The sequence below is a fragment of the Nycticebus coucang genome, chromosome 7 (genome assembly GCF_027406575.1).
Source record: "Nycticebus coucang isolate mNycCou1 chromosome 7, mNycCou1.pri, whole genome shotgun sequence".
Lineage (NCBI taxonomy): Eukaryota > Metazoa > Chordata > Mammalia > Primates > Lorisidae > Nycticebus > Nycticebus coucang.
Genome location: NC_069786.1, coordinates 72,608,057 through 72,625,755, shown reverse-complemented (window position 1 = coordinate 72,625,755; position 17,699 = coordinate 72,608,057). Strand labels below are relative to the sequence as shown.

The 17,699-nt window shown below is 45.9% G+C and overlaps 1 protein-coding gene across 1 annotated transcript; it reads right to left on the bottom strand.

Moving 5' to 3' along the window:
• Nucleotides 1–1,417: 1,417 nt before the first annotated feature.
• On the bottom strand, nt 1,418–3,592 carry HOXD1 (homeobox D1). The gene is made up of 2 exons (XM_053597837.1): nt 2,839–3,592; nt 1,418–2,466 (listed from the first exon to the last, which is right to left on the bottom strand). Exons 1-2 carry the CDS (start codon nt 3,485–3,487, stop codon nt 2,135–2,137), a joined length of 981 nt encoding a protein of 326 aa, XP_053453812.1. The 5' UTR covers nt 3,488–3,592; the 3' UTR covers nt 1,418–2,134.
• Nucleotides 3,593–17,699: the final 14,107 nt, after the last annotated feature.

The window sequence follows — 17,699 nt, the reverse complement described above, 5'->3', positions numbered from 1 at the left end:
AATTTTTTCTGTAGCATTTCCATTGCTGGATGGGACTTCCAGAGGTCACCTAGTTCATCCCCATCTCCAGTCAGGACTCTCCCTAATACTGAATATAGCTGTATAGTGATCTGCATTAAGAAAGCTTTTAGGGATCCCTGGGGTTGGTAAAAAAAAAAAATAGCTAATATTGGCCTGATTCACAGAACATCATTATAGGAATGTCAAAATAGCCACCCTCATCAAGGAAGACATCCATCAGGGCTGTTAAGTGCTAGTACTAGCTTCAAAAGGAAAAGCTTTATTTTCTCAGAGAAAAGGGTGGTAGATCAAAGAAATGACCAAGCAGTGCTGATATTTTTGTAGTTGTTGTTGTTGCAGGGGTATTTGCGAAACTTGGTAAATGTAGAATGTAAATGTTTTGGCACAGTAACTGAGATAACGCCGGAAAGGCTATGTTAACCACTGTGATAAAAATGTGTCAAATGGTTTATGAAGCGAGTGTATGATGCCCCATGATCATATCAATGTATACAGTTATGATTTAATAAAAAAATAAATAAATAAAATAAAAAAAAGATTTAACTATAAAGTGAGGACAATGATCTATCCCAACAATTATCTCAAGTATACGCTTAATTTTTATAAATGTAAAACGCTAAATTTTTATAAATGTAAAATACTGTATTTTTTCCCCATATTTCCTGGTTGCATAAAAGCCTGGTCAACTACAGGGGCTTCCAAAGCTAAGAAATGGGAGGTTGGACAGCAGTAAGATTAGAGAAGAGGGTTAGTGTTTTTCTTTTTTAACCACATATCCTTTTGCCAAGTTTCAAATTTTGCCTTTGTACCTCTTCCAAAGAATTCATTTGAAAATATTTCATTTTGAAGATAAGAAAAGCACCGTCTGTGCTTTCTCTCAGCCAGATGCTCAGTCTGGGTTATAGGAAGAGGAAAGAAAGCTCTGACTACTGGCCTCCTTGCTGGCTCTTGACTTTGGAAATGGGAATTTAGCCACTGAGAAATTTTTGATGTGTAGCTGCTTTTCTCAGAGAATACTAACCAAGTCTTCAGGTCACCTTTTCTCTTCCTTTTGTGAGGACAGGAGGCAAAAGAACATAAAGATGTCCCTGAAGTGTCTTGGCTTTATAACATTCCCACAGTGAGCACCTAACACTGTGTGAGGTGCAGTTTCCACACCCACCATAAAATTAAGGCACTTGGCAGAGTACTTTTTTCTTCTTAAACTGCTTGGATAACTGTCCATAACTTGCTGTGTGTGTTCACAATCTATAAGAAGTGTTACTTTTAAAAGTTACCGATGTAAACAAACTCTCATAGCACAATTAAGAAATTCCAAATGGAGGAAACAATTTTAAAGAACGAGAATCAAGATGAAAAGAGAATGAGGAAAATAATAGCATATTCTATAATTTTTATTACAAAGAAGTTAAAATCCTTTACATGCTAGCTATGACATTGAATGTCATATATAAGTTCACAGCAGGCAAACTTTTTAAAAAATATACATAGTGCATATATTTACATTCAAGGTTGAATAACTAATGTCAAGGCGTGGTTCAGGTTCTAATCTTTACCCACCCTGAGGATTTGCTCAGCGAGTAACTACAAACAGCGATTGTATCTTCACTTAGGCACATGGAGAGGTAGAAACTGCTTTTGAAAGAACAAAAACCAAACTGGAGTGCAAATGTAAAGATCATCATTGAAGCAGCTTAGCTACATCAAGGAGACCCTAACTAGCTTTGGTCATCTCAAGGAGCTGAATACATGTATCCTTGTCCCTTAAATTAAAACCAGAAAAACTGGGCAAGTGCTCTTCTGAGCACATCAGAGGGTTGGCAAAACTCAGCAACTAAAGGTCTGCCACTCTGTACCCAAGAATTGCATATGACTAAGTTAGGCAACATAGTAGTGGAGCTGGGCTGGCAGCTGGGTTGATAGGGCACAAAAATATACCCAAACAAGTGGCTTGCAAGATAGCAAACAGCCTAAACTCAGAAGCCAACTAAGATACTTCATTTGAAATCCCTGCTAATCTCTGCCCTCGCCCACCTCCATCTTAAACTGAGCTTCTAAGTCTAGGTGGCCTGTGACTTCTTCAGGCCAAGGTTCCTCAGCCTCAACACTGGACTCAGGAAAGCTCTTGGGCTCCGGAAGGGCTCCTGGGGTTCTTGCCAGACTTAGTGGGGTTTGTTCCAGAAAGTGGAAGTTGGAGAGAGGCCACAGGGGTGGCCGTAGCCAGAAGCCCTTCTCGTTCCCTTTTCTTCTGTTTCATCCTGCGGTTCTGAAACCAGATTTTGACTTGGGTGTCATTCAGCTGCAAGCAGTTGGCGATCTCCATGCGTCGGGCTCGGGTTAAGTACTTATTGAAATGAAACTCTTTTTCCAGTTCTGTCAGTTGCTTGGTGCTGAAATTCGTGCGGATCGCGCTGGAGGGGCTAGCAACTCCATACTCCAATTTGCCTGCAACATAAAGACAGGACGTCAGCAGGGCAAGTTGACACCCAGACAGAACGTAAGCGACCAGTGGAGCTAGTGTTAGAATCAAAGTCGCAGCGCAGCCCTTCTGGGTCTCTACCAACACAGTTGCGCCAGGAGAAACACTCCATGGAGAGTTCTTTTATATAATTGTCTGAGTGTCTGGCAAGTTTTCCGAGCCTGGACTCGAGGTACGCCCGATGAAATTCGCCTGCTTTAATAATGCCCAGGCACGCGTTTCCTGCATAAAACTCAAACCGCTGTACAGAAGGACAGCGGCAAGGCGCTCCAGTGCGCTTCCGCGAAGGAGACTCCATTCCCAACCCCTGGTGCCTTCATCCAAGGCCCACAACTTACTTTTCTTAGGGGCGTTCCTCTTCACTTTCATCCATTCAAACGTGCTGAAGGCGGCGGGGAGGCCAGAGGCAGGAGAGACGGACTTGGGATAGGCCCCAGGGGCTGGGGACGCGATCTGGAAGGCCCCTGGGCGGCCGTCGTCTGGCTCTTTGAGACACGCCGGGAAGGGGCCGGGCTCCGCGAAGGAAGCGTAATCCACCTGGCCGCTGAGGAGGAAGGAGCCACCGCCAGAGAAGACAGCTGAGGTGGCGTAATGGACGTGCCCGTCGTTGGCTGGCCGCCCGACAGCGCCAGAGAAGTCATACGCCGGCCCGGACCCCAGGAAGCCGAAGTCAGCGCCCCCCGCCGCTGCTGCCGCGGCAGGTGCGGCGCCCGCCGGCTCGTAGGCACCGTCCAGGGTGCATGGCGCGTACCGGGGCGCGGCCGGGGGCTGCGCGGGTGGCTGCTCCGGGGCGGCCGAGGGAGCAGGCGCGGGTCGGGCGGCGGCCAGGGGCAGACAGCTGACAAAGGCGCCATCGCTGCTGCCCAGGGGGAATGCGGGCTGCAGGGCCACGGGTCGGGCGTCGGCGCGGCAGAACTTGGGTGCGAAGCTGAGCACTTCGCCGCCGACCCCGCGGCCGCACGATACGTACTCCAGGTAGGAGCTCATGGTTGTAACCAGCCCTCCCGAGGCTCAGGCCAAGGGTAGGGTGTAGAACCTGACAAGAGCTGGGCGAGACCGCGGTGCTCCGCGCCGTTCTACCGTCCCTTTCTACCCGAGCTGCCCTTGCCAAGCCATGGGGAGCGAGCGGGAGGTAAATAGTGGCCTAATATACCCGCGGGGGCGACCACGTGGTGCTAGCCAGCCAATCGGCGGCTTCCCCGCACGGACCGGTTTCCACAGGCGCGCGGCTCCCGGAGCCTGCCCCGCTGCCAACTTAGTCAAACCCGGCACGGGCCACCGCCTGGCGCTCCCAGGGGCTGCCTGGGGAAAGGCGGGGCAGAGCGTAGGAAGCCTCCTCCCCAGACAGGCGGGGTTGGGGGAGAAAGGCAGGACTGGCCGCTTGGGTGATGGAGGAGGGAGGGAGAGAGGTCTTCTTCCACCCTGGATCCTGGGTGACCTGTCCCTTGGTGAGGATTGTAGGCACCACGGCGTGGAAGGGGTTAAACCGGAGCACGGGACTCCGCCCGTGGGAACTGTTCCTAGTCCTTCTCCAGAGAAGGTGAAGTTATTCCTCTTCCCTTTCCGAGTCTTCTGAGTTTTCAGTTTCTTGGCCGCTAATGTTATCCCCCTCTTAAGCCTAGAGCAGATGTTTGGTTTTCCTTCTTTCCCCCCTTCCCTACGACTCTGAGACTACATTTTATGTTGTAAGCGCCGAGACTACGTTTTATGTTGTAAGCGCTGTGTGCCTAGAACAGGACGAAATCTCCACTTTTTGACTGTTTTCATGTTACTTCGTTCCCTTTCGCTTCTTCCATCTCTTGCAGTTTGCCGAGGTATGACAAGGGTGTGTGTTGTAGTGCCAGGTTTTGATTTGGACAGAATAGTTTCTGTCTTGTGGGGTCCTGAAGCAGACCAGATTGTCAGAATAAAGAATCCACCGTCGTGGTGGAACGTTCATCGTCGTGTTCCTATTTGGGAGGCTGGAACAGGCATGGGTGCTTGCACACGCTTTCAACGAGAAGCTTGGCTGGGGGGGCGGGGTGCAAAGGCTTCCCGGGGATGCGTCACATCTCGGAGGTTTGGATGGGCTTATAAAGCTATTCCATCAGGTAAGTGCTGTGTCATATCTTGCGGGTGAAATCTGAGGGCTCACTATGTTAATGGCCTCACACCTTTCCCTTGACAATAGGGTTTTGTTTACTGAGTATTAAGACTGGAAATGAAAGTGCAATTGGCACAAGAAATGAAGAGTAGAAAAGTTACAAAGACAAGCTGTACATTGACAAACTTTCCAACCTCCTTGAGTATTTCTTATAATGTTTCCTTCTTTAGGGTTACAAAAAAATAAACAAAAGTTATTTATAGACAGTACTAATGAAAGATGGTGGTTTCCTAAAACCCTTTGTGAATGAAGACTCTTTAATCTACTCTTAGCTTATTCAAGTGCCATTAAAAACTTGATCTGTTACAGCCTCTAACTTATGGCAACCTAGGTTTCATTACTGTTTTACCGATGCACTTGTCATAAAACAGCGACTGAGCCCTTGCCTAAAATTCCACTCTAAGGAAATCTGGAGAATAGGAGACATCACAGTCCAGGAAGCAAGTTCCTTATAGGGATGTGGACTTGTGAATAAAACAAGCTGAAAGTGTGGACTGCTGGTGAGGCTGAAGTTCAGCCAAGATAGGGAAGGGTGGGGGTGGACACCTAGGAATGAGCTCAAAAAACTAAAGGGCTTTATAGTTCTTGCACTACCAAGGTCTTTGAGTTTAACTGGGAGATAGAATCCTGTGCTGAAAATAGCCCTTCAAGTGTGATTTTGCTACTTCAGTTTTGTCTTTATCCAATCAAAAGGCAAAGCTCCTAAATAGTGTTTAAGAGAAAAATAAAAGTTCTTCACTAGCCTCCTGGTCAGGAAATGATGGAGATCTTTAGAGCTAGCTTAGCCTTCAAGTGAAGATGTATTTATTCACTGCCCCCCTTCTATCCCATTATTGCAGTAGTATCAGCAGATAAGATGATGTTGGTACTGAGTTCACAATGCCCTCTCCTCCCTCATTGGCTAGATTTTAGTGGCCAGTTTTTACTGCAAGTTGTCCCAGTTCTCACAATCCTCTCTCAGATGGTACTTGTCCTATCACACACACAAGTACTCCTAGGCTCAGAGGTACCATGGATGAAGAAGAAAGGTGGCCTTGGAAACCTCTTTGGAGAGGACATCCTGGTGTCTGCAACCCAGAGGATAAGATAGAAAAGTCTGACCAAAACCCATCTGATTAAAGGCCTTTTCTTTAAGGTTTCAGAAAAAACAGGCAGCCTACATGCCTTGGCAACTTTCATGGCAACGAAGACTAGCTTTTAGCTGCTATGAGTTTTGGGCAACATGTGTAGCCCTGTAATGTCCTGAAATGTAAAATATATATATATTAGAATAAAAAAAAAGTTTTGAGCAAAGGTTAGGTCTTCCCAATACAATTAAGCCTTGACTTTGATGTACCAATGAGCTATTCACACAATTTCCCTCAAGCACAATTTTTGGAGACTTGGCCTTGCTAAGGGAACAAAATGTCCTAAAGGATTGTTTTTTAGAACATTTTTTCAGGGCCAATAGCAGTTTGCTCATAATTTGCACACAAAAAGCTACATTCTGTTGATCCTACTCTCCACTCTCTTTAATCCCTAAATCTGTGGCATATGCCACATCTTGGGGCTCAGAGTGGACATGTGACAAGGAGCTCCACTCCTGGGCTGCTTCTTCACATACTAAGGTCGGAAGTCAAGACTCTGATCATGCTGGGGGCAGTGGTTCACGCCTGAAATCCCAGCACTTGGGAGGCTGAGGCGGGTGGATTGTTTGAGCTCACAGGTTTGAGACCAGCCTGAGCCAGAGCAAGACTCTGTCTCTAAAAATAGCTGGGCATTGTGGTGGGCGCCTGTAGTCCCAGCTGCTTGGGAGGCTCAGGCAAGAGAATTGCGTAAGCCCAGGAGTTTGAAGTTGCTGCAAGCTGTGACGCCACAGCACTCTACTGAGGGTGACAAAGTGATACTCTGCCTCAAAAAAAAAAAAAAGATGCTGGTCATCTCATACTCAGATTGCCAAGGACTTCTTGTACAAGGACATTTTCTCGGGGAAAGTTAAGGCTGGGGAAAAAGACATTCTCAAGCCAAAGGAACAAAAGATTCATTTCTAACACAAGTCTTAACTATACCATAAATCTACACTAGAATAATCTTTTTTTTTATTATTGTTGGGGATTCATTGAGGGTACAATAAGCCAGGTTACACTGATTGCAATTGTTAGGTAAAGTCCCTCTTGCAATCATGTCTTGCCCCCATAAAGTTACACTAGAATAATCTTAATCTATAATTCTCTAAGGAGATACTAGAAGATTGTTATTTAGGGGAAATGAAGGAAGATGTGAATATATTAGGATATTTTGTGTAACTTTAAAGTTTGTCTTTTAGATGTTCACAGGGCATAGGAGAAATATCTTACTAATTTTATTACTTGTTAAGCCCTGACTTCCCAAGGGTCACTTGCTCTGCTGAGTTCTCCATGGGAGGTGATAGCAGAGGGGCCTGAAGGCCAGGTTGTATTTGATGTAGGAATGCTTTGAAATCTTTTCCATCTGCTTACCACAGCAGCCATCCCCTACCCACTCCCCCCACCCCACCCATGACTACCTTTCTTTCCCATTCTAATAATAAACTTTATTTCCTTTCTGCAGACAGAAGTGGAGGGTGGCAATCTGGTCTTCTATGTGTTGCAAGTTATTCCCAAGAAGCCCCTGGCAACTTCCCTCCACAAGCCCATGGTGTTTACCCATTGGACACACTTGAGCACACTGAAACTCTTGGCTACATAAACCCAAAGTATAGGAATCTCCTGTTTGGGGGATATCATTTCTTTTAAGACACATTAGGATAAAATTCAGATGAAGACACAGTTCTCTATTGCATTCTTTTTTCATCCTAGGATGGAGGTAGAGATGAAAGGGGTTCTAAGGACAGGAATTTTAAACCTGTTGTAAGTCTGATAACGTAAATCACCATAGAACCTTGTTTAAAAGTTCAGGTTCTGGCAGGCACAGTGGCTCACACCTGTAATCCCAGCACTGAGGCCGAAGTGGGAGGATTGCTGGAGCTCAGGAATTTGAAGTTTTAGTGAGTTATGATTGTGCCACTGCACTCGATCGTGGGTGACAGAGTCTTTTTTTAAAAAATCAAGTTCCTTGGCCCATCCCCAGAAATTTTAATTCAATAGGTCTGACTCAGGCATCTTTATTTTTAACAAGCCTTTTAGGTTGTTAAAGCAAAGTTCTTCAGAACTATACTTTGAAATTTTCTGCTTTGAGAGTTGGGGTGAGGAGGGGGCTGTGTGGGAAGAAAGCTGTTTCTGTGGGAGGAACCATGAATGAGAGGAGGTCATGGCTAGCTGGCCTATTCAGAAAAAGTGTCTAGAAGTCTACTGGATGGCAGGGAACAGAGGTCAATGTCAAGATGAATCTTAAAGTCCAATTGGGCTGAAGTTTCAGAAAATATCCTTAGGAAGAGTTTAGCAGAAAGTTTCCCAAGTTTGCTGACTAATTAATGCTTTGCAGAGACAGGTCACTCCTTGCTGCTTCGCTAAGTCTTGACTTCCATGATGCCAGTATGGTGGGAATGGAAAGAGATTTAACTCCTCCAGTATCTTCAAAGATATCTTTCAAGTGGGTCTGAGGCAATGGGAAGAAGGAAGGAGTCAGAATGTGGATCTCAAGAGGGAGGTTTCAACTCTCTTTTTTCTTTCCATCTGTCCCAAATTGTTTGGAATGTGCATGTTAGCCCTAGGGATCTAGAGGGGGCCAAATGTCCTTTGACCTAAGCTGTAACTCTTCCTCTGGCTAAAAGCTGACCTTTCACAGCCTAGGCTATCAATGCTAGAAGGTACCTTATAGATAAGCTACATCAAACTCCTGATTTTAGAGGGAAATCATTTATTCAGAGGTTGAATGGCAACTCCATCCTGCAAAAAATGAGGGAACAACATTGGTTCTGCTGACTTCACACTCCACAATCCTGCCTTTCTATGACCTACAAAGAGGGAAAAATAAGACAGCCACTCTCTGTGCTGTAGCAGGCCTCCACCCTGAGCAAGCAGAGCAGTGTTCAAGGAGACACCCTCATTTCTGGGAGACCACACAGTGAGACTGAGAGGCCTACTGCCCTCCCCTTGGGATTTGTCTGCTAAACCTGTGCCCAAGACTTCTGTAGCACTACCATAAGTTAATTCTACAAGAGAGGGCAGAGATGGGTCTGGTTCCCCACCCCCTTCACCACTAAGCAAGGGTAAAGAATTCCCTCATTTCCTGTTGAGGTTGATCAGCATCAGGGTCCTGTGGAGACAAAAAGAGAGGTGTCCTGAGATTTTTCTCTTTCTTCCTTCCTTCATTTCTTTCTGTCTTTCATCTTTCTCTGTTTCCTGGGATAAAGCACATACCTCACTGTAATCTCAAACTGGGCTGAAGCTATCCCCTTGCCTCAGCCTCCCAAGTAACTGAGTCCGTCTTGCTCAAGCTGATCTCTGACTTACCTAGACTGGTCTCTGAACTCCTGACCTCAACTGAGCCTCCTGTCTGGGCCTCCCAGAGTGCTAGGATTACAGTGAGCCTCTGCACTCAGCTGGTGTCCCAAGATTAATTTCACTAGACAGAGCAAGTACAAATAAGGACATGTATGAACATATACAGGCACATCCAGATCAATTACACTTATACTAACTGCTTTTTGTTGTTGTTCCTCTATTTTTTAAATGGGTAAAAATTTAAATAGATATGGTCTAAGATACAAAGGGGGTATGCAGTGAAATTTCCACTCTTGTCTTCAGCCACTTAGTTCTCTTTCAAATAGGCAATTAGTTTTATTGGTTTCTTGCCTGTCTTTTCAGAGATACTTTTTACCTGAATAATTCTCTCTCTCACCCAGACACATATAATCTCCTTACAGTTTTTTACACAAGTGATGGCATGCTCAACAGACTCTTTTATACTATGTTTTTCCCCTTATTGTTTTTTTTTTTGTTGTTGTTGTTTTTTTGAGACAGAGTCTCACTTTGTCACCATGGCTGGAGTGCCTCCCTGGTAGCCCACCACAACGCCTGGCTGTTTTTTAGAGATGGAATCTGAGTCTGGCTCAGGATGGTCTCAAACTCCTGAGCTCAGGAGATCCACCCACCTCAGATTATAATCCTCTAATCCCAGGATTATAGGCATGAACCACTGTGCTTGAAGTGGTCTTGAAGACCATTCCCTATAAATACATACGGAACATCCCAGTTTATTTTTACAACTTCATGCTATTGAAGTACAGTATTGGTCAGTATATATAGTATACTAATTGATTTAGCCAGTCTCTATTGATAGGCAGTTAGTTTGCTTTCAACCTTTTGCTATTGCAAACACATAGTCAATCCTTTTTTCTTTAACCTATTAGAAAAATTCCTGGAAGTGAAATTAGTCAAAAGGTATGTGCACTGGAGATTTTTAATACATTTAGCCACACTACACTCAATAGAAGTGTATCAATTTACATTTATACCAGCAACATATGAGAGTTCCTGTTTCCTTACAGGAGTATAGTATACAGAAAAGATAAATAACTTGCTGTAATCACACCCAAGGTAAATGCCCAAAGTCAGATGTCCAACACTCTTTCTTATACCACACTGTTCCACACAGGACTTCAAAAAAGGTGGATGCCTTCAAGCACTTCCTGAAAGGCACATGATGTTAAAAAAAAAAAAAAAAAAGCAAGCAAGAGGCTTTCTGACATCTGCTGAGAGGCCTCCTCTTTAGTGGTCTGATACCAAGACCACATTTCTGCATGAATTCTCCAGAGAGTAGCCCTCCAAAGCAGAGGGGTTCGGATTAGTAATTTGATCTGACATACTTCTAAACATTCTGTTAGATCCAATATGTGGAAAGTAGTAGGGTTTTGTTTTTAATTTTCCTGAGAATTATTTCTCACTGGCCACCAAAGATCTAAGTGTTAATCAGCATGATGCGGGTATGTTTTCCTTGCATTTTAGCTTTATATACACTTACTTGGGCCTAGTGAAGATAATACCTAACACACACATACACTTTAATGATAAACCTATGATGTAGATGTCTTTATTGAGTGTTTCACTGATGAAACTGAAGTCCAGGAAGACTAAATGGATTGCTTAGGGTCATACAATGTAGAGCTGAAATTGAAGTTACTAGATCCCCCTGCAAAATCTTCTCTTTTCCTTCTTCTATTCATTTTGGTGAATGGCCTGACTATCCACTCAGGTCCTCAAACTTAGGGATTACCATCCACAACTCCTCTTTTACTCATCCAATTGGTTGGCAAACCTGGTGAATTCCACCTCTTAAATGTCTTTTCTCTTCATCATCATTAGTTTCTCTCTGCTGGATTATTGTAACAGCTTCCTTTTTTGTTCTTCTTACCTTCTCTTCCTCCTTTCTCCAGTCTGACAGTATCTCCAAGAGATAACTTTAGGTTTTTAGTTTGTTTGTTTTTTGAGATAGAGTCTCACTCTGTTGCCCTGGATAGAGTGCAGTAGCATCATAGCTCACAGCAACCTGAGACTCTTGGGCTTGAGCAATCCTCTTGCCTCAGCCTCCCAAGTAGCTAGAACTACAAGTGCCCACCACAACACCTGGCTGGAACTCCTGAGCTTGAACACCCAAAAGATAACTTTTGAAATACATAACTTCATGTCCCAGTTTAAACCTTCAGTGGTTCCCCACTGAGTACAGACTTGGTTCAGACTCCTTTTTATGAATCTTCTATGACCCCTACTCCAAACTACTTTCTTTGTTCCAAGCCAGACCTTGCTTTTTTCCCTCCTTTGCTTTTGTATAAGCTGATCTCTTTGCCTGGTATATCCTTCCCTCCTTGGCCGGAAAAACACTTACACTTCAAGAACTCAAATTTATAACCTCTTAAAATCCTTTTTTGATGTTACAGTATTGTTAGTGGCTCCTCTTTATTTCAGGATCATTTTGAACATTTATAGCACTCATCCCATCCCTTAGTTTTAGGATTATTTCTCTCCCTGCCAGATTGAAGGGCACAAATCATTAGTGACTTATCTTCATATCCTGGAGCCCAGCTTACTACAAATGGAGCTGGTTGGTGGGTATTGGTGAAAGGCAAGGAAAGTGGATTGGTACATGCTGTCCTATTTATAAACCTAACAAAGTCCTAGCCTCATCCCCCTTGTCCATATTTGCTAGGGGACATCAGCTGAGATGTTTCTGAATTTAATCTGTTACATTAGCCCAGGAGAAAGATTTAACCAAGGACAACAAAATCATTATTTTCATTGCTTAATGAGTTAAGGACACTATGTGAGCCTTAATTCTTCTGTTTTTATCCGTATGAAGCAATATGATAAGAACCTTTCTCTGAAGCAAGTTAATTTCCACCAAAGAGGATAATGAGAGAGAGAGGAAAGCTGAGGGTGAAAGAGGACAAAGCTAGGACTTTCTGTCCTTTAGTTTTATTAATCCTTTATTAACTATTAATAAATTCGGAGAAACATCTCAGGTGATGTCCCTCAGCAAATATGGACAAAAGAGACTAGGCCAGGACTTTCTTAGGACTTACAAAGAGGACAGCATGATATCACTCCAAGGGGCTTAGAAGAATGCTTTACCACTCACTCCACACAACATTCCTGCTATAAACAGCTCTAATGCCAATGGCTGTCCCCAGAAACCTGCAGAGTTTGTCCCTTTGTGGTGTTTCTAAATGAAACCAAAGGAGCCTAAGCAAAAATACTCCAGCCTGTTGTCCCAGCTACTTGGGAGGCTGAGGCAGGAGAATCACTTGAGGTTGCTGTGAGCTGTGATGTCACAGCACTCTACCCAGGGCAACAGTTGAGGCTCTGTCTCAAAAAAAAAAATGCTCCAGTCTTTCCTGCACACTCAAGAGAGGAGAGGTATATCACTGTGGTTGTTGTCATAAGTATATTTGTATTGTCATGTCAAATGGCATTCATATTTAACTCCAAGTTCAACAGTAGTCTCATCGTACTTCTTCCCACACAAATGCTCCTGCAGGTATATAGGGACTCTTAAATAAAACAAGTTTGCAAGAACTTTCCTGCCCTTTGGGATTTCTTTTGCCTTGACTTCAGAGATGTATTCCTCCCTTTCTGGGGGTACAGCAGCATTTAGGGATGTTACTTGGACAAATAGGTGTACTGGGGACAGGGGAAAGCAGGGTCACTGTGGGTCAGGGGCGGGAGTAGGTGCAGGTGTGTTGGGTAGGCCAAGGCGGGGGCTGGAGGGCAGCAGTGCTGGACGCCCGGGTGAGGAGGTGACCCGTTGGCCCTTCCCTCGGGGCTTGAGTAACAGAGAGTTGTCTTGGCTGCGCCACTCCCCCGCGGGCACCGGGCGGCGGGTTGCGCCCTGCGTTAGCGCTCAGCCTGTGCGCCTGCGTCTCCCCGGCTTGCGGTTTCTGGTCGGATCCCAGCTGGCCCAGACTTGCTCTCAAGTAGGAGGAACTGCTGTCGAGCGAAAAGTGTACACCGGGTGATTGATGAACTCTTAATAGGACTAACCTCTCCCGCCCCCCACCCTAGACAGACACACACACTCAGAGAAATCTTCCACCCCAGCGTCTCCCCAGGCCTCCTTGCAGGCGAGAGGGAACGCAGCCGCCAGCCTGTTAAGGTTATTAACTCACCGTTTGTCTTTCGGAAAGGGTTCCAGGTGGATTCAGGAATACCCACCTCCCCCTCCCGCAGCCTGGCCGCTAGCGCGGGCGCGGAGAGCGCAGGCGTCACACAGCGTCGCGGACCGGAGCGGGCTTTTGTGCTCGGTGCCTGCCAGATAGTCCCAAGAGAGGCGGCTTTTGTTCCCTGCAGGCGCCAGAAGTGCTTAGACTTGAAGTCCACGCCATCCCCTTCCTCAAAATGTCCCTAGGTCCAAGGGCTGGTCAGGACTTCCTTTATATGTTCTTTGCAGGAGGCAGGGGTGGATTCGTCACCGCCCCAAAAGGTGGCTGTTGGGGATGATGGACGCTGGTACCAATTCCCTGGACTTTAGTTAACCAGACCCACTTTTCCACTTGGCCTTTCCCGAGGTGGTGGGGGAGGGGAATGGTATTTATAGGGCAGCACTGTGAACAATAGAGCCATCAAAAGACCTCCCATCTCCTCAAATGTAAGGGTACTCCCGGCCCAACAAGCCCTCCTGGCCTACTTTTAAGGCCTGCTGTCCAGATAAAAACACATTATCTGTACCAGAGCTCTCCATGAATCCTGGTTTAAATTAGAGTCTTCTCTGTCCCTCACTAATGTTAAAACCCTACTTCTTTTGTGATTTTCCTGATATTATTCTTCCATTAAAATGATGCAGATGAGCTACAGGAACCAGTCAAGACATTTTGCCAGGTCAAAAAAACTCATACAATAGCTTATACCTTACAGATCTCCAGAAGACCCTTCACCTGCCTCTGCTACTGCAAATGACTGGACATCCTAGCTCTTCCCTCATGTGGAAATCTTAACGGACCCTTGGATTGTCTTTGTACTTTCCAACTTGCTAGAGTGGTGTGAGACCTGAGGCAACTGTTTAGGAATGGGTCTTAGGCTGGGTACATAAATCCATTTGACACCAACTTTGGACTCCAAAGATAACAGCATGTTGAGCTGCCATAAGAAACAAGGGAATGATGAGAACTAAGATTTCATCCTCTCCATTCACTGTTCTTCCTCAATAGCACCAGTAATGTAGTAGGTACAGAGGACTTACCTACCTAATTTTTTTTCTCTTCCTCCAGACATTCTGCAATAAAAATCTGACAGCAGCCCTCACAGCTGGTAAGGGCTGGGCTGGTGACAGCCCAGTCTCAGCTTCTTGTACCCAAAGTGTCTAAGAATAGTAGGCCTGTTCCCCTGACCCCTAAATTCATATCCTCTCTGGGAAGTTGCAGTGCCCTGAAGTGGTCCAGCCATAGGCCTGTGCAGAACGAGGCCTTCTGAGTCTCTTCTTGCCTTCATAAACTTCTGTTCTTTCTATTCTTTTCTTTCAGTTTCTGAAAAGAGGACCAAAGTAATGCCAAGGATTCCCAAATGAAGATGACCTTCCTAGACCTGCTACTGGAATTAACTACTTCTTGACATGAGAAAGAAGTTTCAGTTAATTCTCAAGATGAAGTCAAAATGGGCCGGTGACAGTCCCCTGAATACTGAAGGTGTGAACAAGTTTCTGATTTCCCCAGGTCAAGAATAGGAGCTTCTGGGCGGCGCCTGTGGCTCAGTCGGTAAGGCGCCAGCCCCATATACCGAGGGTGGTGGGTTCAAACCAGGCCCCGGCTGAACTGCAACCAAAAAATAGCTGGGCATTGTGGTGGGCGCCTGTAGTCCCAGCTACTCGGGAGGCTGAGGCAAGAGAATCGCTTAAGCCCAGGAGTTGGAGGTTGCTGTGAGCTGTGTGAGGCCATGGCACTCTACTGAGGGCGATAAAGTGAGACTCTGTCTCCACAAAAAAAAAAAAAAAAGAATAGGAGCTTCTTTTTAGAATGAAGGGCTACTTCTTTGTTATTCAAACATAGACCCACACACATCCTCAAAAACCTCAACAGATGCAGAGCTCTGCTCCCCAGCCTGCTAGCTGCTAGTTGAGAGGATGCACTTCACTCAAGGGCCAGTGGGCTGGTACAGACTGGGGAAGCGAGAAGGGACAAGCAGCTAGTATAGGTAATCACTATCTTTTAATACTCCTTACAGATAGATATTTGAAAAATCTTGTTCAGCAAGGTTAGCAGCCTCTGGGGCCTTGGAAACCAATTTGGCTGATGTGTCTCTGATAGGGACTAGGCTTGGGGCTGCACCAAAGGGAATGTACTTGCTCTATATTCTCTCCCTCTCTCTCATTTGAAAGCCTGTACAAAGAAATGGTACAAATGGATGGTTAACTTAATGATTCCATCAGAGGCAGATTTTTCTTTGTCAGGTTCCTGGATGAGGCTGAGGTCTGAAAGCAGGACAGATGCAGAATATGTACTGAACTGCCTCCTACCCACCAGTAGCCAGGACTACTCTCCAGGCCTTTCCTCTGCCACTTCCCCAGCTCCCTGGCTACCTCAGGGGGCTCAGCACATCACTTTAGGCTAGGTCCTGAGTTTTTCCTGGTTGCAAGGAAAACTCTTCCTCTGCCTAAATCTTCTCCATTTCCACCTCCCATTTGGCAACAGGCCATTCTGCCTGCCTCAATGCTATCCTGCCTTAATTCATATTTGATTTCCTGGACAGAACAAGCAGGACTGTCCAAACGATTGCCACCTGGTCACCCATGGATCTGAGCTCCCTGCCCTCACTTCTTTCTTAGACCTCAACAGGCCCCACAACCTCCCTCATCCCTACCTCCCCCAAAGCAATCTCTATAGGAAAAAAAGCAGAACTGGCCAAGGCCTGAGCCATAAAGCCTTTTCTTTTCCTCGGGCAAACGAGGTAGCTCTCCCAGACACCAATGCCCATAGCTAGGCCTTGGACCGCGCCTCCTTTGTATGGCCTCTCCAGGCGCGGAACGCCTCGTACACAATGGCGGGCTGCTTCGGATAGATCAGGCTGCTCAGAACACCCTGCACACAGCTTCTGGCAGTAAGGCTCTGAGCAGGCTAGTGGCCTTGGTGTGTTACCTACTCCCTCTACTCACAGCACTGGTCTCGGTAGACACAGCGGGTAGGGTGGAGGTTGCCTTCCCCTATCAACTTCCCTCTTCCCGCAGTGGGTCCTCTCCTTCTCGGCCCTGGGCACTACTTTGGGGCGGCCTCCCCTCCCCCATTCTCTTTTTTCTGTTTCTGAGGCCCAGAAGGAAGGCGGCAGGCGCCTCCACCCACAGAGCAGCTATTGTGACCTTCCCCCAAGAGCGGGAACCCAGCCGAGTGTGTACAGCCCGCGGTGGCGGGGGAGGAGGCGACTGTGTGAGCAAACTTCGGGTGCAGATGGGGTGGTACAGGGAAATAAATAAAGGTTTGCAACCTCCGGCAGTTGGGCCCTTCAGAGGGTGTTTGGTTGTGTTTAGACTCGGGTGCTTCCAAACACTAATTGCAGGCTCAAGAGGAGCGGAATTTATGGCGAAGGCCAAGGCGCTTGTTTATAATTTATGAAGTTTTAAATGGCTTTGCCGCGGGCCCTAGCACTCTCACGGGCGGGTGACCGCGCGGGAACGCTCCCTCTCAGTACTCGACACTACCCCCACCCACTCCAGCAGTGACAGAGTATGCCCATCAGATGACTCCTATGCCAGTGGCAGGAACGGGATCCGAGCCATTTTCAGGAGTCTTAGGAACCTCCAGAGATAGGAGAAAGCCTCAGACTCCCATCCAAACCCTCATCCCACTCAAGAGGAAGGCTTGGGGAGACTGCAGCTGCCTGGAGAGGGGGTTTCCAACCCCGCACTTTCTTGGAGCCTGAGTGCAAGATGAAGCTGATGTCAGCCGGGCTAGACACCGTTTAAAGTCTAATCCATGAAACCCTAAGCCGCAAATGACACTTGGGGTTTTGCAGACACCCGCAGACTCAGCAGATACTCCTGCGGTAACACACCGCGCTGGAAAACGCCTGGAGCCATGATGCATTATGTATTTTTATTATTATTTATGGTAGAAAGAGGGGATGAGGGAAAACCGGGCTGAATCTAAGCAGCCTGACAATTCATCTATTTAATATTTAGCCAGTTTAGAAAGGTAGTTGTAATCCCTGCAAGGCAGCGAGCTCTTCTTTGATTTCCCTAATAGCTTATAAAATAATTTCTTACAAGACAATTAGAAATTCTGCCTATGGATGCAAATTTTATAGAAAACAATGTTCAGCCTTGAAAGTGGGTAAAATATGCCTTTTATCGAAGTCATTTATTCTGTTGATACAGTTCTACAACATATATACTTTAAACCCGCTCAGTTAAAGTGAAATTTAGCAAAAAGATATCCCCTCCTGCCCCCAATCTAACATGCCATTTAAAAAACAGCACAAAGAAACAAGGAAACTAAATATTATTTTGAATCATCATTACTTAGCGAAACACAAACATCCAAATAGAAACGATTGTTGTTCCACCTAAAAGTTAGAAATTACACAATAGGAATTTCACCTCGTGTCACCAGGGATGTAGTAGGAGTTGCAGTATTTGTCAAACCAAATAGAGATGCGTGGGGTGACCTTGCTGAATTACAAA

Excerpts from the sequence above, each read along its gene's own strand:
- HOXD1 (XM_053597837.1), bottom strand. The coding sequence starts at position 3,487 with ATGAGCTCCTACCTGGAGTACGTATCGTGCGGCCGCGGGGTCGGCGGC. Across the intron at positions 2,467-2,838 it reads GAGGAACGCCCCTAAGAAAA|GCAAATTGGAGTATGGAGTT; the intron begins GTAAGTTGTGGG and ends TTTATGTTGCAG.